At 43.1% G+C, this 25398-nt stretch overlaps 1 protein-coding gene across 2 annotated transcripts in view; it reads right to left on the reverse strand.

Moving 5' to 3' along the window:
- LOC135224739 (dihydrolipoyl dehydrogenase, mitochondrial-like) overlaps window positions 1-25398 on the reverse strand; it is a 153136-nt gene that overhangs the window by 31228 nt on the left and 96510 nt on the right. For both annotated transcript variants that reach the window (XM_064264062.1, XM_064264061.1), the window contains exons 4-6: window positions 22057-22173; window positions 11285-11515; window positions 10913-11125 (exon numbers count right to left, since the gene is read on the reverse strand). In XM_064264062.1, the coding sequence (XP_064120132.1) occupies window positions 10913-11125; window positions 11285-11515; window positions 22057-22173 (561 nt within the window). The remainder of the gene's footprint in view (window positions 1-10912; window positions 11126-11284; window positions 11516-22056; window positions 22174-25398) is intronic.

Genomic DNA, 25398 nt, shown 5'->3' on the forward strand with positions numbered 1-25398 from the left:
CAACAACAATAATAAAATAATAATAATAATAATAATAATAATAATAATAAAACTAATTTCAAAATTCATATGTGATAGTATTTAAAAAAATACAATAATCTATCCATTTCACTCTTTTAAATAAGGATAATCTCTCTCTCTCTCTCTCTCTCTCTCTCTTGCCACAGGAGATACCCATGTCATAGTGGTAACTCCAACGCCATTTATGTATACAGTATATTTTTAAGGGCATTACTACACTTTATGGTGAAATAATAATATATACAGTACTAGGTTTCAAATAATATTAAGTTTAATGAGATTAAACAATAACCTCTCTCTCTCTCTCTCTCTTACTTACATGTTTATTTGTTTTGTAATATAAATAAATGATTTACCTTATAACTAATTTTCAAATATTGATAAGATTACTCTTTCTCTCCATTATTTTTCTCTGTCTCAGGAATAATTCATAATTTCACTCGATGGTAAAATATATGATGTTGCCATTCAATGCTCTGCGCTCTCTCTCTCTCTCTCTCTCTGTGTTATTGGCTGTAGGTATACATTTTTAATGGTAAAATGTTTATGATGACTTTGAAATGATATTAATAATATAACCTCAAAGATTAATACAGTAATAAGTTAGTAATTTTAGGTATATTTGAAGTAAGATGTTATTTAAGGTATACATTTGGTATCTGAACTTTCGAGACAGGCAGTTAAAAGCATTTTTAGTGGTGGTTCTAACTATTCGCGGGTTTTAACTATTCACAGGGGTGTTTGGTACACCTCCCCCCGCGAATATGTGGGGAACACTGTATCTCTTGAAAGCCAAGAGTTAGAGGTTGTATTTAATTTCATTAGCTTTGCTAAAAGGAGGCAAATGCTCCTCTTAAACCTAAGTCTCAGAAGATGAAGACCATTAGGGTAATGGCAAGATGTTCTAATCCAAGGATGAGACACATATGTACTTGCCATAGCATCTTGGGTTAAATCTGGTCTGGGCTTCTGGTTCTAGGAAATACCAGACCATCTAGCCCTGACATAAAGCACTTCCGGCTCTGATAGAACAGGGGTTTGCATGTGACAGTAGTTGTTGTCCAGAGTTCCTATCAGAAGGAGCTAGTTCTGCTAAAAAACAACACTGTGGGGAGATTTTGCTTCTTGTAGCTTAATTCATCAGCCAGGACATTGAATTTCCCTTGTATGAACTTTGTTAGGATTCTGGTGTGGTTCCGATCTGTCCATAACAGAAGGACTCTTGCTGCTTTGCAGAGAAAAAAAAAATGCATTCCCTCCTGTTTCTTGATGTAAGAGAGGGCCGTTGTATTGTCTGCGCGGACAGTTACTACTTTTTGGCGGACCAGGCCCACAAACTCCAACAGCACCCAGTGGATATCAGTCAATTCTTTCAAATTGATGCGCAACTCTCTCTGTTAAAAATCCTATGTCCCAATACTTTACTGTCTCCCAGGACATCTCCTCAACCTGGGTTGGTGTGTATGAATAGTATACAAGGTTAGGGCTCAGAGGAAGAATGGACTTCCCTTCTAATAATCTGTCTTCTGATCTCCACGAAGACAGGTCCTCCTTTATTTCAGATGTTGCCTGGAACACAAACGAGTTTGGAAATTCTTTCCCACTCTAGTTATCTAGCTAGAGATTCCTCATGTGTAGACTCCCCAAGGACACGAACTGTTCTATAGAGGCTAGGGTGCCCAGCAGGGCCATCCACTCCTTTGCAGAATAATCTCGAAGAGCTAGCAAATTGTCCACCTACTGAAGGCATGACTCCACTCTTTGTGGGGATGGAAAAGCCCGAAAAGCCACCAAGTCTATCCTCATCCTCAAATAGACAAAATCCTGACAGGAGACTAACTGTTGTAACTTCCTCAAGTTTATCAGAAGTCCCAACTCCTGCCAATGTAAGACTTTTCTGCACGTCCTCTGTGTACTTCTTCTCTGAATGTGGCTGAAGAAGTCAATCATCCAGGTATAGAGAGACTTTTGTCCCGACTAGTTGCAGCCATTCGGAATTGGGGCTAAGATGATAGTAAACACTTGTGGGGAGGTCAAAAGCCCAAAGCACAGCTCTGAATTCATACTCTCTCTCTGAAGACAAAACAAAGAAACTTCTTTGAGTCTTAGTGAATTGGGATATGGAAATATGCATCGTCCATATTGATGGACACCATCCAATCCCCTTTACAAATGGATAACAAAAATGATATTGTTATGTTACAATAAAGTTTCATACATACTTACCTGGCAGATATATACATAGCTAAGACTCCGTCGTCCCCGACAGAAATTCAAATTTCGCGCCACTCGCTACAGGTAGGTCAGGTGATCTACCGGCCTGCCCTGGGCGGCAGGACTAGGAACCATCCCCGTTTTCTATCATATTTTCTCTCTTCCACCTGTCTCCTGCGGGGAGGCTGGGTGGGCCTTTAATTGTATATATCTGCCAGGTAAGTATGTATGAAACTTTATTGAAAAAATAACAAATAACAATATCATTTTCATACAATCAACTTACCTGTCAGATATATACATAGCTGATTGGCACCCTTCGGTGGAGGGTAAGAGACAGCTACTATATGGAATAGACAGGTAAACAACATATGTTGTAGGTATAAATAAAACCTTGGTTCCTACCTGATAGGTGGTAGACTTCGTGGGTGTTTGCCCAGTAGTCTGCATCACCTCAAGAAACTTTAGCGAGATATATGATCTATGGCCAAGAGTTCTTGTGGGTCTGCCGATGGGGTCTTATCCGCTTACTCGGCAGAGCCTGAAAGGACTTTGTCAATGGGTGCTGATCCACTTATATGACAATACACCTTATGAAGGAGCACACAACCAATCCCGACCACCTGATCCTAACCATATGTTAGAACTAAGGATTGTTCCGAGTTATCCCCGAACTCTTCACAACAACCGTAACTCAAAAACCACTACGTACACATACATAATTTCTAAAAAAATTATACTCATCTAATTAGATATGACAAGATTCTCTTACTGAACAACATAGACGGCCGCCCGTGCTAAACCAAGTCCTCCATTGTTCGAAGAGACTCCAGACCATATCTAAAAAGAAGAAAAGTATATACTTTTTAAGGATTGGTGTCGGCTCCCGTACCCAGAATCGTATCCGCCGATACGAAAGGACCCAGAGAAAAACACTTCTCATATGTCACTACGAACGTCTTTCAAGTAATGAGATGCAAAATACTGAGTTGCATCTCCAAAATAATGGTCGTATCTATGATTGTTTTTAAGCGACATATTCTTATGAAACGAGAGAGACATCGCTACTGCTCTCACTTCATGAGCTTTAACTTTCAACAGTCGCAAACTGTTCGTCAGAACAGACCTTATGCCGTGCTGTAATGACGTTCCTCACAAAGAATGCCAGAGCATTCTTGGACATCAGTCTTGTGGGGTCTTTTACCGCGCACCCAAAGACCTTGTCTAGAGCCTCCATCTGATGCTTTCTCTGAATGTAGAACTTTTAGAGCTCTTACAGGGCATAGAGATCTTTCTGCTTCTCTTCCAACGAGACTCGATATGCCTTTGACTTCGAATGACTTAGGCCAGGGATTCGAGGGATTCTCATTCTTAGCTAAAAACAGGGTCTTAAACGAGCAAATAGCTGAGTCTCCCTTGAAACCTACTTTATCCTGCAGAGCATGTAATTCACTAACTCTCTTTGCCATAGCTAAAGATAATAGGAATAGGCATTTTCTGGTGATGTCTCGAAACGAAGCCAGATGAGGAGGTTCGAATCTTTCAGATGAAAGAAACTTGAGAACACGTCTAGGTTCCAGTTCGGAGGGACCGGTTCCTTCGACTTTGAAGTCTCAAAGGACCTTATGAGATCGTGGAGATCTTTATTATCTGCTAGATCTAATCCTCTATTCCTGAAGACTGCCGAGAGCATACTTCTGTATCCCTTTATTGTGGATACAGCTAGATGAGATTGCTCTCTCAGGAATAGAAGGAAATCAGCAATTTCCGCTATAGAGGTAGTGGAGGAGGACAACTTCTTAGTTCTACACCACCTTCTAAAAACCTCCCACTTCGACTGATATACTTTCGTAGTGGAGGTTCTGCGTGCTCTCGCGATCGCGCTTGCAACTTCGCGAGAAAACCCTCTCGCTCTGACGAGGTCCTTTCGATAGTCGAAAGGCAGTCAGAGCGAGAGCGGGGAGGTTTTTGATGATACCTCTTGAAGTGTGGCTGTCTGAGAAGATCCATCCTTCTTGGTAGGGATCTGGGAAAGTCTACGATCCACTCTACCACCGTCCGTGAACCAATCTTGGGCCGGCCAAAAGGGGGCTATCAATGTCATCCTCATCTCCTTTGACGCCACAAACTTTTTTAGTACTAGTCCCAGGATTTTGAATGGAGGAAAAGCATAGACGTCACCCCCTTACGCGAGACCAATCTAGCAGGAAGGCGTCTACCATAAGAGCTCTTGGGTCTTCCACGACCGAGCAAAAGACTGCCAGCCTTTTGGAGATGAATGTGGCGAAGAGATCCACATGAGGTGTCCCCCACAGTGACCAGAGATCTTGACACACCTCCTCGTGTAGGGTCCACTCTGTATGATGGACCTGGTTCCTCCTGCTGAGTCTGTCCGCCCTCACATTCTTTACTCCCTGAACGAACCTTGTCAGAAGGGAGATGTTCCTGTGAGACGTCCAAAGCAAAGGTCTCTCGTCAGCTCGTAAAGGAACGAGGAGTGAGTCCCTCCCTGTTTTTCGAATGTAGGCAAGTGCGGTGGTGTTGTCCACGTTTACTTGCACTACTTTGTTTCTGTGTGTCTTATCCTAGAGGTTCTAGACTCTTCAAAGCCAGATGCACGGCGAAGAGCTCTTTGCAGTTTATGTGCCAAGACACCTGCGCTGGTTCCCAGGTGCCTGACACCTCCTTCGAGCCTAATGTTGCTCCCCAAACCTTTCTCCGACGCGTCGGAGTACAACACTAGGTCTGGGTTTCTGGGTTCTTAGAGAGATCCCTTTGTTCTCTTTCAGAGGGGGCAACCACCATTCCAGGTGCAGTCTTATTCTCCACTGGAAGGGGAAAGGCGTCCGAAAGTTGTCCAGTTTTCCAACTCCAAGACTTCTTGAGGAAGAATTGAAGCGGACGTAAATGAAGTCTTCCTAGCGGGAAGAACTGTTCGAGCGAGGACAGGGTCCCTAGAAGGCTCAACCATTCCCTCGCCGACGTCTGTTCCTTCCTTAAGAAGAGAGAGACTATCTGCAAACCTTTTGCGATTCTCTCTTGCGAAGGAAATACTCGAAAACCCCGAGAATCCCCCCATCCCCGAATTACCCCAGATATAGACTAAGTTCTGTCTGGGGGTCAGCTGCGACTTCCTCGAGGTTCACGAGCAATCCCAACGCTTTGATCAGATTCTAAAGTTTAACGTCAGGTCCTCCAAGCACTGTCTCTCTGATCTGGCCCTGATGAGCCAGTCGTCCAGATACAGAGAGATATTTACTCCTTTGAGGTGAAGAAACCTCGCCACATTTCATCAGGCTTGTGAAGACCTGAGGAGCTGTGGACAGGCCGAAACACAAGGCTCTGAACTGAAAGATCCTTCCCCCCGTCATGAAACGGAGGTACTTCTTCGATGCAGGGTGGATCGGGACGTGAAAATAGGCGTCCTGGAGATCTAGAGACACCATCCAATCTCCTTGTCGCAATGACGCAAGGACTGAGGCAGAAGTCTCCATCGAGAACTTCTCCTTCCGAACAAATTTGTTCAGAGAGCTGACGTCTAGTACTGGTCTCAAGCCTCCCGAGGCCTTCGCAACCAGAAAAAGGCGATTGTAAAACCCCGGGGAGTTTTGATCCAGTACTAGTTCTATCGCTCTCTTGTCCCACATTTGTTCCACCATCGATCGAAGAGTATCCCTCAGCACAGGATCCTTGTACTTGGCTGTTAGTTCCCGTGGTATTGACGTTAGGGGAGGAGTGTTCAGGAAAGGATACGATATCCCTTCCTTATTACAGACAACGATGACGCGTCTGCGTTTATAAGTGTCCAGGCCTCCACAAATCCAGGAGCCTGGCACCTACTGGTGCTTGGAGGAGAGAAGCATCACTTTCCCTTTTTAAAGGGACGAAAGGCAGACCTACCTCTCTTCTCAGGAGCCTTCCTTCTTGCGGGAGGTCTGGAGGTAGGGCCACCTCGAAAGGGCTGAACCGATGTACTCGGTCCTTTCTTGTCAGGTGTAGAAGCAGGCTTCTTCTTCCTTGCTGACTGCGTCAGAAGGTCCTGAGTCGCCTTCTCAGTTAATGAACGAGAAATGTCCTTCACCAACTGAGAAGGGAACAAAAAGTCAGACAAAGGCGAATACAGCAGCGCTGCCCTCTGAGCGTGGGAGACTGCCTTGTTTGTAAAAAAGCACTATATACCGTCCTCTTTTTTAGAAGACCTGCTCCAAACAAAGAGGAGATCTCAAACGAGCCATCCTGCCACCGCTTTGTCTATACAAGACAATATGCACAAAAGGACTTCTGGTTCGATTCCTTCAGAATCATGGGCTTTCTTGGACATCACCCCAAGGGACCAATCTAAGAAGTTGAAAACTTCCAATACATGAAAGAGTCCCTTGAGGAGATGGTCCAGTTCAGAAATGCCCCAAGTAATACGTGCCGAGTTCAGACCTTGTCGACGTGAAGCGTCAACTAAGGTCGAAAAGTCCGCTTCTGACGTAGACGGAAGAGCAATACCCATATTCTCTCCCGTCTGATACCAAATGCCTCTACCAGCTAGTCTCGCTGGAGGCAGGCATGCAGAAGACCGTTCTGACTAAGTCCTTCTTAGACTTCATCCAAGAGTCTAAGGACTGAAGAGCCCTCTTCATTGAAATGGCGGGCTTCATTCTGAGAAAAGACGAAGACTTCTTCGTCTGAGCACTCGAAAACAGAGAGCGCGGAGAAGGGCAGGAGTCAAGTCGTCTCCATACTCCTCTAGAAGCAAGGCAGTCAAAACTTTATAGTTCGACAGTCCTTCTCTTCCTTGATATTCTTCGTCCGAGTCTACTTCTAACTCGGGATCTAAATGAGTCTCCGCTCCCCCGAAACGTCCGTACGTCCTTCCTCTGGAGGAGACAAACTCCTAATAGGAGAGGGGCTAAGGGAATGATATTCCTTCCTCTTCCCCGCTTTAATAGCCCTGGAAGGCGCCAAAAGCTCAGGCTTCTCTCCATAAATAGAAGACGCTTCCCGCTTGGATGACGCTTCTCGTCCGCCAAGCGTCCTGGCTGACGCCTCCCGCTTATGTGGCTGCTGACGTCCGGATGACGCCTCGCCGCCTGGAAGACGCTCCGCTCTCAAAAGGCGTCCTAACTGGCGCCAAAATATTGGTTGGAGCTTCGCGTCTACAATAACAGCTTTCAAAGACGTTTCATGCCTAAAAGACGTCTCCACGTCTCTCTGGCGTTACGTGTCTTCCGTAAGCTCCCGATCTCGCTCTCGAACCCCGAAGCTTCTGCGATATGTTTAGAAGCTTCACGTTTGCATGACGCTTCTCGCTTAGCAGGGGAGAGAGGACGAGACTTCTTGATTGGAAGCGCAACGTCCTTCCTACGAGGGCTAAAACTCCCACCAAAGAGGCCAGTTGTTCTTGTACTGCCATGATAATCTTCCTTGAAGCTTCTCCCACGTCAACTGCATGACGCCTTTCGTCATCAATCGGGGGAGAAGTAGGAAAGGGTTCTTCTGCGTCCTCGTCGGGTGACGTGACGCCACCTTCGCCTTCTTAATAGAAGAGGGAGCGTCATCTGAAGAAACGCTCTGGGCTCGAATCTATTTCGGGTTCTTTCAAATGCCGTTTCAGAGGCCTCGATAAATCCGACTCCTTTCCACCCTCGTTTTAGGTGAGGGAGAGGGAGAGGATGAGAAACACTCACGAAGGACGCTTTTTCTAAAGCGCCCTTGAGCAGCCTGCCACGAAACAGAGCTTGCTGAAGGGACGTCTGACCGTTGGGGATTCCCCACGACCTCCTTAAGGCTTCGACTTTCCTTCTCCTCTGGGCATGGGAGCTTGGAAGAGGTCTAGGCCTGGGAGCGTCGCAGGGACGATCAAACGCCCCCTCCACAAACACTGGGAGAACTCACTTCACTGTAATGCTCACTTTCACTAGCCTTACCTTGTAAGTCCGCCATTTTGGACTTCATGTCTCGAATAGTAGCTTTCAGATCGGCGATTTCCGAGGCCGATTCCGAAAGTACACTTTGTGAATTAGACACATAGGGAGAATCTAAATCATTAGGATTAGAATAAGTATCAATAAAAGGCTCAATAGGCCTTGAACTCACACCTTTCAGACGTCTAACCCTATCCCTCTCTAACTTCTTCAAATAAGAAGTTAAAGTCTTCCACTCTTCTGCATTTAATCCCTCGCATTCATGACAAGTATTAGTAGCAGAACACTGAAACCCCCTACATTTACGACATACAGTGTGAGGATCAACCGAAGCTTTCGGTATCCTCACCCTGCAGCCTACAGTCACACACATTCTCACACTCACATTTGAATCAGACATACTGAGAAAAATCCAAAAAGCAATTCCAAAAACAGTCCACAGTAGCGAATGCCAAAAACACGATCCAGATACGTCACCAAAAAGCCGATAAACGATGATCAAAGGATGAAATAAGAATCTAAGTCAGGAGGTAATAGCAACAATGTTGATACCACCGGCGACAGAGAAAATATGATAGAAAACGGGGATGGTTCCTAGTCCTGCCGCCCAGGGCAGGCCGGTAGATCACCTGACCTACCTGTAGCGAGTGGCGCGAAATTTGAATTTCTGTCGGGGACGACGGAGTCTTAGCTATGTATATATCTGACAGGTAAGTTGATTGTATGAAACCATCTGATTCGTTTCCATTCTGAATTTTGTCTTTTGGACAAAAACATTCAGTGCCTACATCTAACACGGGCCTCAAGCCACCCGAGGCCTTGGGGACTTACTAACAGTCAGTTGTAAAACTTCGGGAGTTAGTGGACTACTACTAACTCTAAAACCTTCTTCTGCAAGAATGACAAAACTTCTCTTGACAGGGAAATAAATGTCTGAATTTTCCAAGTAGGCTAAAGCTATCAGAGAGCTGAATAAGGGTGGAGCACTCTCGAAAGGAATGTCCAAGCCTTCTCTAAAAAATTTATGATCCAAGGTCCTGCCCTAACCTCGATAAGAACCCTGACCAACAGACTCATTTAGACTACCACTGGCTACCTAAACCCCTAACAGCGTAACGATACAAAGCTAATTATAAAATTGAGTTGGCCGCAACAAAAGGACCCAGCGAGTAACCCTTCTCTGAAGAAAACTGACTACCTGTAAGGTTAAACATCATGAAAACAGACACCGAATTCCAAGTAGCCGCCTCCAAAAAATTCCTCAAGAAAGCCAAGTAGCCATTCCCCTAATACGTATTATGCATCCTTGGACTCGAAGAAAAACTCGAAGGCTCCGAAAGCGATGAAAAACCATAACAATCTCTATTTATAACCTCTCGCAAGAAGAATCTAATTGCATTTTTGGAAATAGAACTAGATGGACACCTAGGGGAAAAGTTGTGAAAAAGAGCAGCTTCGTAATTAAAAGCATAGAAATTCTCAAGACGATGGTGGGCAGAGAGGTGAACGAACACGTCTTCATCCGACAGCGGCCGAAAGCAAAGTGGAATGTTTACCTCCAGTTTTGATTCAAGCTCTGGAGGCACTCTTAAGCAACATTACTTTGTTCCCTTAACCATTTTTAAGTACAGCCCTCTATAAGGATGTTCTCTCTGTAATGGGTTCTTGTACATTTACAATGAAAGTTGCTTCCTATAATCAATAATTATTCTATTCTTGCTTTTACTAGGAACTCAATAGATCGTCCTCCAAAACCCCATCATGATTAATTCTATCCTGCAACATTATATCCTTTCACTTAAAACAATTCTGTAAAGGAAAGATTTATAAGTGTTTAAATTTATTGTAATTTCGTTGCAGAAGCAAACACGCTATTAAAAGAAAGAGGTGAAAAAACTTACATCAGAACTTTATATAACAACAATAATAATCACTAATTCTGCAAAACGCTACGAGGAATTAAAATTCAACACCAAGATCGTTCTGGTAACAAATGCAATATTTACATTATTATGCAACTCTATCAGGAAGGTAGCTAATGCAATGATTACATTATTTCACTTATCAACTCAGCAACATTTTGCTTTATTGCGTTACTCATTGAAAAGATGATTTAATCAAAAGATCACTACTGAAATGTATAATCGAACAATATCTAGTTGGTAACAAGCGTAACCATCGGTCTGACAAACCAATGCTTACATATTATAGACCAACACTCATCAAAGAGTAGTTGACCAATTAATTGCAATTTTGCTGTGAATGCAAACTAATGATATACTACTTCAGTAATCAACCTACAAAACAAGTAAAACACTGAAGCTATTACAATTTCGGGTTGTATACCAAAATCCGGTAAATAACCGGTGAAAAAAGAACAACTGCTGCCGACACCAGATGTTTACACCAGGCATCGCAGAAACGGAATGAGGCAATTGGCTATGTCATTCCTAGCCTTCTTGCTAGGTGGAGAGACTGGTGCCACCTACACACTTGTCAGTGTTATTACCGCAAATTTGAATCTATACTGCTGCGAATAACAGACACTATAGCTATATATTCCTGGGTAAGTTGCATAATTAAAATATGGCTTAACTTCATGAACTTTACCACACATAGTAAGTAATTCTGTACAAAACCTAACCAGGAAGCTTCATCTTTAGACTTAGAAAGTCAAGTAATAGAACAATACTTCAACCAAAGTTAAAAACATAGAAAACTCAGGAATCTATACCAAAAACTAGACACAAATCATTGCTTACCTTGGCATTTTTTACTCCTTCCACACTGACAATAACTTTATCACCTTGTCTTGTTGCACTTAGTACCTTAGTACCGAGCTTAAACTTCATTCCTTGTTTGGTTAAGATCCTTTGAAAGTTCTTAGAAATTTCTCCATCAATACCTACACCACCAATGGATCCAAGAAATTCCACAGCAGTTACCTGAGCACCAAGACGTGACCATACTGATCCCTGTAGTAAGTGGTGTACAGAATGTAATTTATCTTCAAAGTATTGAAAAAAATTTTTTTACCTCAAAATCATCAAAACAAATATTTTCTAATAATCAGCAGTATACTCACTAAGAAGAAAAAAAAAAAAATTAAAACAAGATATTTGAAAAAAATTTACCAGTTCCAAACCAATGACACCAGCTCCAATAAGGATCATCTTCTCAGGCACTTTAGCGAGTTTCAGGGCCCCGGTTGATGAAACAATGACTTCCTCATCCACTTCAATACCTGGGAATGGTGTCACTTCTGAACCAGTGGCAATGAGAATGTTTTTTGTTTTTACAACATCTGTTGTGTTGTCTTCCTTTATGACTGATACCTCATTGGGGCCAATGATTTTTCCGTGACCCTGTAGAAAAATAATGCAATGCATCAAATAACAAATATACAATTTTATAAAACAATGTTTTAATACAAACCAATTACCTCAATATATTATGCATACTAATTTAATCCACATACACACTTCAGAATATAAAAATGGCAAATTTTTAATCAATATATATTTTTCATAGCTTACAAAGCTGAGGTCTTAACAATAGTATAATCTAGTGCTTGCTGAAAACCAGTTAAAAACAATCAAAGATTGTAAAGCAAGTAATCTGTGGCATCTGGCAACCCATACATATACAAGGTGGATGCTGGTCACCGACCAAGCTTGGGACCTTGTGACACATCAGCCTTTCTTTGGCCGCCTTGGAGAGTAGCCGCACAGTGCTCTCCTTCCCAAGTTGGTTGCTTTGTTTGCCTGTTACTTCTTAGCATTTAAGAGAGTGTGTGTGTGTGTGTGTGTGTGTGGTGTGTGTGTGTGTGTGTGTGTGTGTGTGTGTGTGTGTGTGTGTGTGTGTCCCCCCTTTAATCATGTATTCCTCCAAGAGTTCCAAGCCCTGTCAAAATGTGTCCAGGAGTTCAGGGATTTCCATGTTCCAGGTTTTTGGCTTCTGATACAGATCCCCATTCAACTGGCAGAAGGTGCCATACAAATTTTTGTACTATCTCTAATTCGTGCCCGGGATGATGTTCCTGGCATATATCTCTGTGGAGGGCTTTCTATAAGAAGAGGGATCAAAAGAAGGTGTTGATTTGTCCGTCTTGGGAAGGTTTTTCATCTCCCCAAGCGGACATTTCAGCATTTCCTTCTTCCAGCAGTCTTCATCCTGCATCTTTAGTTCCTGTGTCCCTGTCCTTTGTTTCAGATTTGGAGTCCAACAAAATAGCAGTGGTTTGGGCATCCCTAGGCCTATGGGGTTCACCCTCTTTCAATGGTTTGCTGGTGCATTTCTTGTCTGCTCGCCAGCCTCCACCAGTCAAATCGGCAGTCTCCCTTCGTCCTCACCTACACTACTTTGGTACGCATGTGATGCCTTCAGGCAGGCAGGAGCCATAACGTTGTCTGCTGGGTTACCACTTATCTCCCTGCCAGTAAGGCCATTGGCTCGTGCTGCCATGCCCAATGTCTAGACGTCACTCCCAGCTTCCACTCAGCCCATGAAGTTGACTGTGGTGTCAGTTCTCCCTCCATCTCAGGCCGTGATGTCATTACCATCCATGTCTCTGTTGTCTGCTCTTCCTCCCTCAGAGACGTTCTTTCAGGAGATGTTTGATAACCTGGACTTCTCATTTTTTGTGAGATATGCAGTTCCCCCTACAAAGAAATGGTGTTGAGGGAGAGTCTTCCCCTTCCTCCTAGCAAGAAGCATTGAAGTTGGAGAGAGCTTTCCCCCACTCCATCTCCTTCTTCCCCTACTCATACAAGAGTCAGACGGAGGATTCAGGACTTCGTTGTTTCTTCTTCCGAGAATGAGAGGAGTGTTTCACCGTCTGCTCTACATGGACGTGTCTCTCCATTGCATGTAGACGTACATGTTCCAGTTTGTGATGGCTCCCCATCTCCAAAGCCTACTAAAGTTCGCTGTAAGGATGATAGAGCACCCATCAAGATTTCAAAGTTGTTCTGTATATGAACAAATACCAAATTTGTAACTAATTTGTATTTTTCATAACTAACAAACCTGAGGTCTTAACATTAGGATGTACTAGCGCCAAGCTGGAAACCGGTAGAATTAAAATTACACTTGTGAGATCCAGGGACTATTGGCATCTATACCAGGTCACGGGGCATGCATACCCAGAATGCCCACGGCGACCTGTGACCCATCAGTTATATTTCTAACCCAGTTTAGACTACTAGAGGGGTCGTTCGAGGTGGGCCTTTACCTGTTAAGACCTCAGGTTTGTTAGTTATGAAAAATACAAATTAGTTACAAATTTGGTATTTGTTCATATATGGAACAAACCTTCGGTCTTAACATTAGGATAGACTTACTTATTGGAGGGAGGTAAGTCTCTACAACTGACTGGTAGTTTGCCACCTTATCCATTTCCGAATATATTGGGGAAATTCTAAGAGAATGGACAATGAACCTAGAACCAAAGATATAAGCGAATCTATTGGTTTCCCTCACTGGGTGTTGATACCATTCTATGGTTTACTCTTGTCCCTTGTAACTGGATCCACCCTCACCCCTCTCTTCCCGATTATCTAGAGGGGTGTGTTGCTACTGAAAAGTATATCATAACCTAAGATAGCTTCACAGTATGGCTGACCACCTCCCCTGCATCTAGTCCGTTCCAGCATATGACGGTACCCTCCTTCATATTGCCCGTAGTTAAAGGAGTAGGAAGAAAGTAGTAAAGAAAAAAGACCAGTCATCCCATTCATTCTACTTTCATACCTTCATCTTAGACTAGACGCAAACTGACCCGCCAGGGGTACTGGATGAGCTATATCACTTGTTGGGCCGCCACCACTGGACCCAAGGAAAAAGTGTCCAAGGATCTATGGGCAACGTCTTTCAAATAAAATGAGGTGAAAGTTGTTTGGCATTTCCACACACCAGCTTTCAGAATCCTCTCCACAGACATGTTCTTCTTAAATGCCAAAGAAGCACTCAAGCCCCTTATGTCGTGAGCTCTAGCTCCCACCTGGCAACTTGACCCCCTGTCTTCTGTCATGTAAGCATTTCTGATCGTCTCCCTTAGCCAAAACGATATTGTATTCCTGGACACTTCCTTCTTGTTCCGTCCTGTACTTACGAACAACCTCCGGCACCCCGGCCTGAGGTGCCTTGTTCTTCTTAAGTACTCCCTTAGTGCCCTGACGGGGCACAGAAGCATCTCAGCTTTGTCATTGTCTACAAAGTCTGCCAAGGAAGGTATGGCAAAGGAGTCGAATCTGCCGTCCACTATTGTTGGGTTTTGGGTCTTGGCCACGAATTCTGGAACAAACTCAAAAACCATTAACCTCCAACCTCTCGAGTGCTTTATGAGATATGACAGGCCATGTAGCTCCCCCACCCTTTTGGTTGAAGCCAGGGCCAATAAGAAGACTGTCTTCAGGGTCAGGCTCCTATCTGTGGACTGCCTTAGTAGTTCGTAGGGGGGTTTTGTCAGACTACTCAGTAACATGGTCAGATCCCAATCTGGGCTTTTAGTTCCTTTGGTGGACATGACTGTTCAAAGCTCCTCATCAGCATGGCCAACTCCCATGAAGACGAAATGTCCACCCCTTTCATTCGTAAGGCTAAGGCTAGAGCAGCCCTGTACCCCTTCACTGCAGATACAGACATATGCTTTTCTGTTCTGAGATATATCAGAAAGTCTGCTAACTGCTGAATAGTGGTACCGAGAGGAGACAAGTTCCCTCTACGACACCAATCACAGTATGCTGACCACTTTCCTTGGTATACTGTCGCAGATGATTTTCTGATATTTCCTGCCATCTGAGTTGCTGCTTTCTGCGAAAACCCTCTCGCTCGGAGGAGATACTTGACAGTCTCCACCCGTGAAGCGATAGGGACTTCACCGACTGGTGGTACCTCTCCATGTGCGGCTGACACAGTAGGTTGCTCCATGGGGGTAACTCTCTCGGCACATCTATTAGGAGTTCCAGTAGGTCTGGAAACCACTCTGCCTTCGGCCATAACGGAGCTACCATGGTCATCTTGAGGTTCTGAGACCGCATTACCCTGTTCAGAACCTGACGGATTAGACAAAATGGAGGAAATGCGTACACGTCCAGATTGTCCCAAGGGTGTTGTAGCGCATCTTCTGCTACTGCCGCTGCGTCTGGGACTATCGAACAATACACTCCCAAATTTTTGTTGTACCTGGTTGTAAATAGGTCTATGATCTGTCCTTCCCACAACATGAGCATCCTGTCCACTACCTGTTGGTGCAAGGACCACTCCGTTCCCAGAATCTGATCCCTGCGGCTCAACTTGTCGGCCACTATGTTTCTTTTTCCCAGAATATATCTGGCCCTGATGTCTACCATGTTCTCTACAGCCCACTGATGAAGTTGAACTGTAATCACATGTAACTGCCGAGAAACTAGGCCTCCTTGTTTGTTTATATAAGCTATTACTGTGGTGTTGTCTGACATCAATACCACTGAGTGTCCCTTTACTCTCTCCCTGAATTCCTATAGAGCTAGAAATGCTGCTTAGAACTCCAGCACGTTTATATGGAGTTCTCTGTCCTAGCAACCCCATTTTGCTGACACCATCAACTCCTCCATATGGGCTCCCCAGCCTTCTAGTGACGCATCCAAGAACAGCAAGAGGTCCGGGGAGGATTGTTGAAGGGGGAAACCCACTGTCAGATTGTCGTCGTTCACCCACCACAGCAAGTCTTTCCTCACTTCTGCCGACAAGGGAATTTGCTTGTACTGGTGATCTACTATTGGTGACCAAGACTCCTTCACCCTCCATTGTAGAGACCGAAGGTGTAGCCTTCCTTGTGGTACTTGCTTCTCCAGGGAAGTTAGGATTCCCAGTACTACCTGCCACTGCCTTGCTGGCTGTGTTTGTTTTCCCAGAAAGGCATTCACCACTTGTTTGCATTTCTCTATTCTTTGGTCTGTCGGGAATACTTTGGCTTCTGTTGTGTCTATAACCATTCCCAGATACTCCAAACGTTGACTTGGATCCAACTGCGACTTCTCCTGATTTATCACAATACCTAGGCTGTGACAAAGCTGCAGAAGGGTCGCCCTGTCCCTGAGTAATTTCTCTCTGGACTTCGCTATCACCAGCCAATCATCCAGATATCTTCTTAGCCTGATCCCCTGAGCATGCGCCCACGTCGACACGAGAGTGAACACTCTTATAAAAACTTGAGGAGACGTTGTCAATCCGAAGCACATGACCTTGAATTCGAAAGCTTTCCCTGCAAGACTGAAGCAGAGAAATTTCCTTGAAGACTGAAGGACTGGTATCTGAAAGTATGCGTCCTTCAGATCGACTGTCAGCATAAAGTCCCCGATCCTGACTGCTTGTAGAACCGTTTTTGGAGTTTCCATTTTGAAACTGGTTTTCCTTATAAACAGATTCAAAGTTGACAAGTCTATTACTGTCCTCCACTCCCCATTGGCTTTGGGTACCAGGAAAATCCTGCTGTAGAAGCCTTTCGACAGACTGCATACTTGTTCCACAGCTCCTTTTTCCGTCATCATCTTCAATTCGCCTTGCAGAATAATGACCTTCTGAGATTCCTGAGCATAAGCGAAGTGGGGTAATGGCTGTTCTGTCAGGGGCAGGGTTACCTCGAACGGAATCAAATACCCGACTCTGAGAACATCCACCACCCACTGCTCTGCCCCCGGTTCCTGCCACACCTTCCAGTGATTTGCCAGGCTACCCCCCACTGGTGTGGCCGAGTGATGAGAGGCGCCCATCCTATCTTCTTGAGCCTCTCCCTCTTCCCCTACTCCCCCTTCCTCTGTTGTTTCTATTGTGAAAGGGCTGATGAGTTAGCCTCTTTGGGGAATAGGGTCTTGTGGCTCTATTAGGGATGTTATGTCTCACTGTCTTCTTCCGAGATATTTGCTGTTGTCTCACCTCCAAAGGAGTAGCTTGACTGTTAGACATTTTCCTAACTGCCTGCTGCACCAACCTATCGTTAGTGTCCATCCTTCTTCTATCTATCTCCTCTTCCAGTATGACCTCTGGCAACAGCAGTCGCGACTCCAAGATATCCCCATTCCTCATCGCTAACAGGGAATCCAAATCCACAGTGCGGCTTAGTCTAGCCAACGCTGCATCTCTCCTCATTAGCAGGATATTTGCCCAAACATTGGCACTTAAGTTTGTCAGGTACACAATCGCTTTGGAACCTGACTGTAGTAATCTAATGAACAATGATTCATCCACTACCTTTCTGTCACTTCTGAGGATGCAATCTTCGCCACTGCTGTTGACCAAAGATCTAACCAAGAAGCAGTCTGAAAGATAGAAGAAGCTGTTGCTTCTAACGTAGCAGCCTCTTGGTACGTCATCGAAGGGCACTCCATTTTAACCTGATCCAAGGTTAATCCAGGCCTTAATCTTACAACATTAGGGTTCACTTGTCTAGACAGAAAAGGAACCTTCGGTGTCGTATATTTCCTTTGCTTCATCATTGGACGAGGAATAAATTTAAATGATCTATTAGATCTTAAGGAATTATCCCTTCCTGCAATCTTTGCGTTTACGTGTTGTAAGACAGAATCCGCATGACTCGAACAAGGCAATTCATACGACACCTTGGTATCCCTTTTTAATCCAAATACCATGTCGATTCCCGGAGGAAGCATACTGGCAGGTGTTTCTGTCTTCTCCGAAAGGTTATTGAATTGACGAATCAAATCAATCACCTCTGCATACGAGGCCAGAAACATTTGGTTTTCTCCTTCCTCCGGCTCTTAACGTACTGTTCTCTGTCACAGGGGATGTTGTCTCACCCCTATCTTCTGACAAACGACCAGGAATTCCACGGCTGCCTGCCCCTACGGCCGCGGTCTCTTTGAACTTTGCTGGCCGCCATTGGCTCGATCCCGAATAGTCAGTAGGGGAATGAGAACGCCTCACTCTTTCTCTGCTCACGGATCTAGAGCGAGAATCTCGACTAGATCTCCAAGATGAAGGCTCCCTTGAAACTGATATAACTTCGTCTCTAGTAGTATTGGTATCGTTTTCAAGCGTCGGAGAACTCGGCCTCGACCTTTCATCCAGACGGACACTGCCTTCCACGAACGTATCCGACAAGGTTGCCAACTCCCTATTTGTCATACTTTTAATAGGAGCCTTATCATCCTTTGTGCGTATTTTGAATGGCCTTACGGGTGAAACTAGAACCTGCATTCTATCCTCTGCTGCACCCTTCGCCGCCAACGTCAATTTAACCAGCGGTATCGTAGTCTTTGTAATCCGAACTGGAAACTCCACGTCGGCCGCTAGTCCGTCAACCGTCGCCTCTCTCGCTTGTTCGGACTCTTGCAAACGGCTTCGTCTGCTAGCTTTGTGCTTACCAGCCACTGACTTCCCGACCTTCCTGCTGACTGGGATACGACAGTCCTGGTCTGAAGATGAAGAAGAATTCACTCTTCTCCTCTTAGTCCGAGGATCAGTCGCAAAATCCCAAATCCTCCAACACTTGACTGGTACTCGCCGTGACGTCATCGGACTTGGCAATGACGCCGAACTAGAGGAAGAAGACGAAGAAGGCGAATCACACCTTTTCTTTTTGACTCTCTTATCCATTCTCTTCTCTATATCCTGTAATTTCTGCATTACAGTTTGTATTGCCGAGTCAGAGGGCGTATTTGAGTCTGGGTGCAGCAAAATAGGCCGAGAAGCAGTTTGTGACGTCATCGCGCCTGCCATATCGGTGTGTGACATATGTTGTGATGTCACCAATCTTGTAGGAAGAGACTGTGTGGCTTCTGCTGGCAACCGCACGTTTGCTGTCAAACTACATCCCACGTTCTGCATCGCTGTAAACATCGAATTTGATGGCGTAGCCGCGGCATTATTTCCCATAAATTGCAAGCCAGGGGGATGAGAAACATTCAGCGCTGTCGGACCCTGCTGGAACCGTGACGCCATATAATGCGCAAGCAAACCATCCAAGGTTGGTACGCCTGGTAGGCCTAGCGCTGACCATGTACCGTCCAATCTATGCGCTTCGGGAGTAGGCGTCTGGAACAAAGATGGCGATGCTCCCCCTCTACCAGCTGGGAACAAAGGAGCGTGCATATTATGCATAAAATTACCCAAGACCCCTCCTGACGTTTCTGATAATGAATCGCTAGGAGAAACCGAAGGGGTATCGGACAAAACAAAATCAGGTAGAGAAACATATGGAGCAGCCTGGTTTATTGCCGATACAAAAGAAGCTGGTAAGGTTAGGTCATCCAAAGATGGCGTCACCACCTTCCTTTTGTATTGGCCTTTCTCATAGAACTTTTTCCACTGTTCCACCGACCAACCCCGACAAACAGAACATGGATTAGTAATCGTACATACGTTTTCCCTGCACCTACTACACGTTGGATGAAGATCCGTTGACACCAAAGTTAGAAACCTAGAACATGGAAAGCCACTGACTCCTGGGCATTTCCTTTGTCTCCTCTTCGAAATGGCAGACGATCCCGATGTCGAGGCGAAAATCTCCATCATACCACTTATACACTGTTACCGATCACACTCACACTGAGCACACTTGGAGAAAGAAAAAGTAATAAGAAAAGGAAAAATGAAATGGATAAAAAACGGGCAAACTGAAAACCGGCTTTAAATCAGATAGACAGTAAACACGTCTTATCTTAAAGGCGGTAGGAAAATAACTGATGGGTCACAGGTTGCCGTGGGCATTCTGGGTATACATCCCCCTGACCTGGTATAGATGCCAATAGTCCCTGGATCTCACAAGTGTAATTTTAATTCTACCGGTTTCCAGCTTGGCGCTAGTAAGTCCTAATGTTAAGATCGAAGGTTTGTTCCGTATATGAACAAATGGGTATTTTCATTTAGAAAACTTTTAAAATAAAACTTAAGCTAACCACTATTTTTTTTATCGCTTTTTACATTCACTGGTCTTTTTGTACTTGCTTACAGTATGGTACATTTTGAAACATGGCAAAATGCACAAAGGTGGTTTTGTTAGGACAGGTTTCACAGTGATATGTCGTTTATTTTCTTTTGCACTGCCCTTTTTTTTTCAAGCAGCTGTCAGTACTTCTTATACTGCAAACAATACATCAGGCTTGTGATTTTTGTTTACAAATTGAGTAATGAAATGCCTGCCTGTGAGTTTGTTTGATAATAGTGATTCCAGTCTCCTCTTACCAATCAGTGGCCTTTTTGAATAACCTTCCAACAATCCATTTGCAAAACCATGTAAACTGGTACAAGGTAAGAGTTACTGTTTGATCAGTGGTAACTAACCATTGATCAAACGGTAACTCTTATTCAAACTTTTCCAGGCTGAAAACTAAGCTAACCTACACAGGAAGCATAGGCTACATAGCTGTGTGTGATACAAAAACCAATAAAACAATCATTGCCTTAGATAAAAATGTAATACTAGAGCGGAAAACCAAAAGCAATCTAACCTACACAACTGTGCATGTGAAGCAAAAGCAACAGGAAATCCAAGAAAAAATAATAATGACTGGTGTTATGAGTTTAGCTTGCATTGCTGTCAGTACTAACTTTTCAATACTTTCCGAATAAACTGGCTAAATCAATCAGTATTCAGTACTCATTTATCATTTCCCAAACAACGTCCACGAAGCCTAGCCGTCTAAAACGCATTTTTTTCCTTTCCCAAACAATGTCCATGAATCCTAGGTATATATAATTTACATATACATATAGTATATGAGGAAAAGTATATGTCTTTATATAGCATAACATAAGAACATATACATAGTTTACATATTCATATATTTGTGTACATTTACGATCGATTAAAAGGCTCTATTTAAATGACCAGTTAAAGGGCCAAACAATAACATTTAGATTCTGGCCATTACATCTGCTGCATTCTACTATTACATGAGCTTGTGGTAACGTATCAAAATATTACTTTCAACCAGCATTGATTCATAATACAAATAATGCATTAAACGTAAAACATACCAATTTATACTAAATAAATGAACAAAATACAAGTCATCTCTTGCCCAGCTGGGCATAAACATTGAGGTCTTTTGTTATTGTTATGTTTCAGGATGCCACCAATAGATGGTGCTACATATTGCCATCAAGTTTTATATTATTGTAAATCAAAGAAAATGGACCAGTAATTTTAAGGGTAAACATTTTTCTATGGTGGTAAACCAGTGTCGACGTTCGCGCTTCTATAACAAGTGTCTGTCGTCGCTCAGGGGCGACAGTCACACTCTAAGGGTTAAAGAATGAAGAATTAACCTGGCAAATATAAAAACTCCAGTTACAATTTCAAAGTCTTCTATCAATGTTATTCATATGGAAATGCATCTTCACAGGGCAAATACACAAAAACAAATTATGAAAATGAGTAACAGTAAAAGCCAACAAAATATCATAAATTGGCAGAAAGAATAAAAATTTCACATATACAATGAGAAAGATTGTAACTCTTAATAATTTTCTTTTGATTTTCTTAAGTGTCATGCATACAGAAGTCAAAGGCCATTCATTTACTGACATCCTAAGCCACTTTGTTACTGGGAATATTGTTTTTCTGTCATCATCCACAGAAGAGGCATTGACAATGTTTAACACTATGATTTGGAATTCCCCTGATACAGTATTTGATAACACAAGTCTTTCCTTAGCTTTCATGTTAATACCCTGCGCTGTTATGCTATGATCTGTGGGAGATACAGGATGGAATTCCCCGACTACATTTCTTCCAAAAATCAAGCTAAGGTGTGTAGGATAATACAGGATGAAGTTTCCTGAATCTAGATTTTTCTTCAAAAATCAAGCAAACATCTAAAAAACCTTTATGCTTCCAATACTCCACAAAATTACCCTTAAAAGTTGAATGACAGAAAAAGTAGCAATCTGTCATAGTACTTACCTTAAGTCCGAGGACTTTATTATTTTTGAACAGATGTGCAATACCTCCAGTGAGTGATGAGACTGCTTTGTCTTTGGCAGCCATCAACTTTGGTAGATTAAGCTGGACATTTGCCACCTGGAAAAAAAAAAAAATAAAATCTCTATAAATGAAATTTCTTAAAAATGAAAAAAGTTACCACTTTTACCTAAAATTCAACACTAAAGTAAACCTTAAAAGAAACATTACTCAGGAACTATACTTTTATAATACAAAAGTTTTCTTATATCTTTCGTACACGTCTATTACATAACCATCATAAGAGTAAATATGCCCAATACAGCATTAGTGTTTTCCCCAAAGATCAGCAATATTTTGACTGTCAAAAAGATGAAGGCATCAAATCAGCACTCTCTTGATCATCAGCTCTGTATTCTACAAATGACCTGGCTTCTCATGGGAAATTTACGAGAGCCAGTGAGATCCATGGGGCTTAGAAGAGGGAATTTATATAATTCATGGGTTTGTATGAGCTAAAATTTTTATTATACAAACATAATTTTTCTTCGGAACCAATTAATCATTAATAGCTTTACTTTGCATAAAAAACAATCCTGTCACACCCACTATTTCTAGTTTTCAAAGCAAAAGTGTGTGGTAGTCCCTACACTCTGTGCAATTATCTAACAATGGAGGACTAACGGTGAAGGAACAGAGGAAGTCAAACAACATCAACCAAGGACTAGGAATGGATGATGATTTTCAAGATTCTGTAGCTACTGTAATAAGAGCATAGTGTTCAACCAACTTGAGGTAGTTGAATATATTTTGCACCTACATAGGAGCCTTTATAAAACAAAGCAGTTAACATAATCTTAGAAATTAATATAATCTTACCAGTGTTTTACAATGACGGCAATATGGCATCTTTTATTAAATAGTCACAATAATCCTACAATGACCATGTCCCATTGACATTATATACACAGGATGTGACTGTAATTATGATGCCTGTTGTCTCTCTCGGGAAAAGTGATGTCAGTGAGAAGTCCATCAGGGTTTTCTATAACTTCCTGCCCTCCTACAGTACGATGACTGAGAAAATAAGAACGTGTGGTTGTGGAGAGGGAGGAGGTAGAGTCTGAGGACAGCTAAGCAATACCTGCAATTCTTGCACTTACCCCTAACTAAAATACTCACTAAGCTCTTCCACTAAAGAAGAGGACAGCAAAAGCTATGGACAAATTCTTGTCAAAGGTTCCAGACTCATGGCAGCATGGACAAAAATGGCAGAAACAAAGGGGAACACTGCCAAAATAGGGACCCTGACAGCAGCAGGAATAGTAGAATAGTAGTTTTTGGGTATGGCCAAATGCTCCAAAAAAGGTAACTAAGGTAGGCTACCCTGGCAGGCCCTGAGATAGACAAGAGAGCATTCAGCTACTTGACAAATCTGACTGAAACTCCAAAGACTGGTCCAGCATAGCACTGATGAAGCAGAAGTGACTGGTATTAGTGGTTGGTTGATGAGAACACATAGTGTAACTGCTGACAATACTTGTAACAGACAGAGACATGAGACTGATTGCCCACAAACCTTGATATGACACTTGCCCAACTGCTGTACAACCCCAGTAGAGGATGCTCAAGTTGCTGCTGAGAAATGCTTAATAAGACACAGGTGTAAAGTAAAATGTATCACCTTGGCCTACATCTGCATGAGCCATACTTTGACCGCTGGTCAAGGAACCAATCTGGACAATAACTGCAGGGAAACTTCCTGGAACAAACCAGGCCTCCGCAAAACAAGTAAGACAGCAAATACAGAAAATGCAAATCTCAAATAATAAGGATATACGTATAGCTCTACAGTAGTTGTGATGCTGAAATGACAGTGGCCACACAAAAAGTGAGGTTATGCAAACAGTTGAGGAGTGTGAGTTTACTCAATACACTTCCCACCCTGCCACCAATTAATGACCTTCTCAACAAGGTTCAATAATCCTGTGCCCAAGAATACAGTAGAGTCCCGGACCTCGATGTTAATTCGTTCCAGAAGAAGCGTCGAGATGCAATTTTGTCGAGATGCAATTTTGTCGAGATCCGAATGAATTTTTCCCAAAAGAAATAACTGAAAATGGATTAATCTGTTCTTGACCACGAGTTATTACTCCAAACTTGCCTTTTTATACAAAAAATTACCCAAAAATGATATTGTTATGATACAATAAAGTTTGTTCATACTTACCTGGTAGATATATATATAGCTGTATTTTCTGAAGTCCGACAGAATTTTAAAAACTTCCGACACACGCAGTGGTCGGCCAGGTGGTTAGTACCCATTCCCGCCGCTGGGAGGCGGGTATCAGGAACCATTCCCATTTTCTATTCATAATTTTTATTTCCACTGTCCCCTGAGGGGAGGTGGGTGGGTACTTGATTATATATATCTGCCAGGTAAGTATGAACAAACTTTATTGTATCATAACAATATCATTTTGTTCATGAAACTTACCTGTCAGATATATATATAGCTGAATCCCACCTTTGGAGGTGGGAAGGGACAGAATAGAAGGATTTTAGGAAACAAATGCATGCAGATGATTTACATCTTGGTTCCACCTGTTAGCATAGCTGGCTTCGTGGTTACTGCCACGTAAGTCTGCTTGTGCTACTAGAGTTGCCAGCGAGGTAGAGACCTATATAGCTGGTGCACTCCAGATGATCTGTCAACAGGGGCGAGACCACGACGTGACTAGACCATATTGACCATACCATGAGGGCTAAGAAGTAAAATAAATATATATATATATATATATATATATATCACCACCTGACCAACCTAGCCAAAGTTAAGGTGTTTTAACTAAGGCTTAAGAGTTAAGAAGTCGCCGTTGTCGGCGACTCATCAACTAAATTAAGAGCTCTTCCTAACCATTTTCTACAGGATAGGATGAGTGGTACTTCTTGCCCCCAAGATTGTGTCTGCAGACACGTATGGCCCTAGCGAGCAGCAGATCTCATATGCCATCTTCACATCTCGCAGGGAGTGTGAAGTGAACACAGAGTTGCTTCGCTAAAACATGGGGTACTCAGGATGTTGCTGAGTGCCATGCTCTGTTGAAATGCTTCCGAGGCCGCGCCCTCACCTCGTGAGCATTCAGATAAAAAGATTTCAAATCTTTGTGCAAACACGAAGGAGCATTTTTGAAAGAACTCCTTAACACTAAAGCCAGGGTGTTCTTCGATATGGGCAAGTCTGGTCTTTTTCGGAACACTGCAGATTGCCCGAATGACTTCGACTTTCTTGAGTTTTATGTAGATAAAACTTGAGAGACCCGACAGGGCACAGGACTCTCTCTG

The sequence above is a fragment of the Macrobrachium nipponense genome, chromosome 12 (genome assembly GCF_015104395.2).
Source record: "Macrobrachium nipponense isolate FS-2020 chromosome 12, ASM1510439v2, whole genome shotgun sequence".
NCBI classification, from domain to species: domain Eukaryota; kingdom Metazoa; phylum Arthropoda; class Malacostraca; order Decapoda; family Palaemonidae; genus Macrobrachium; species Macrobrachium nipponense.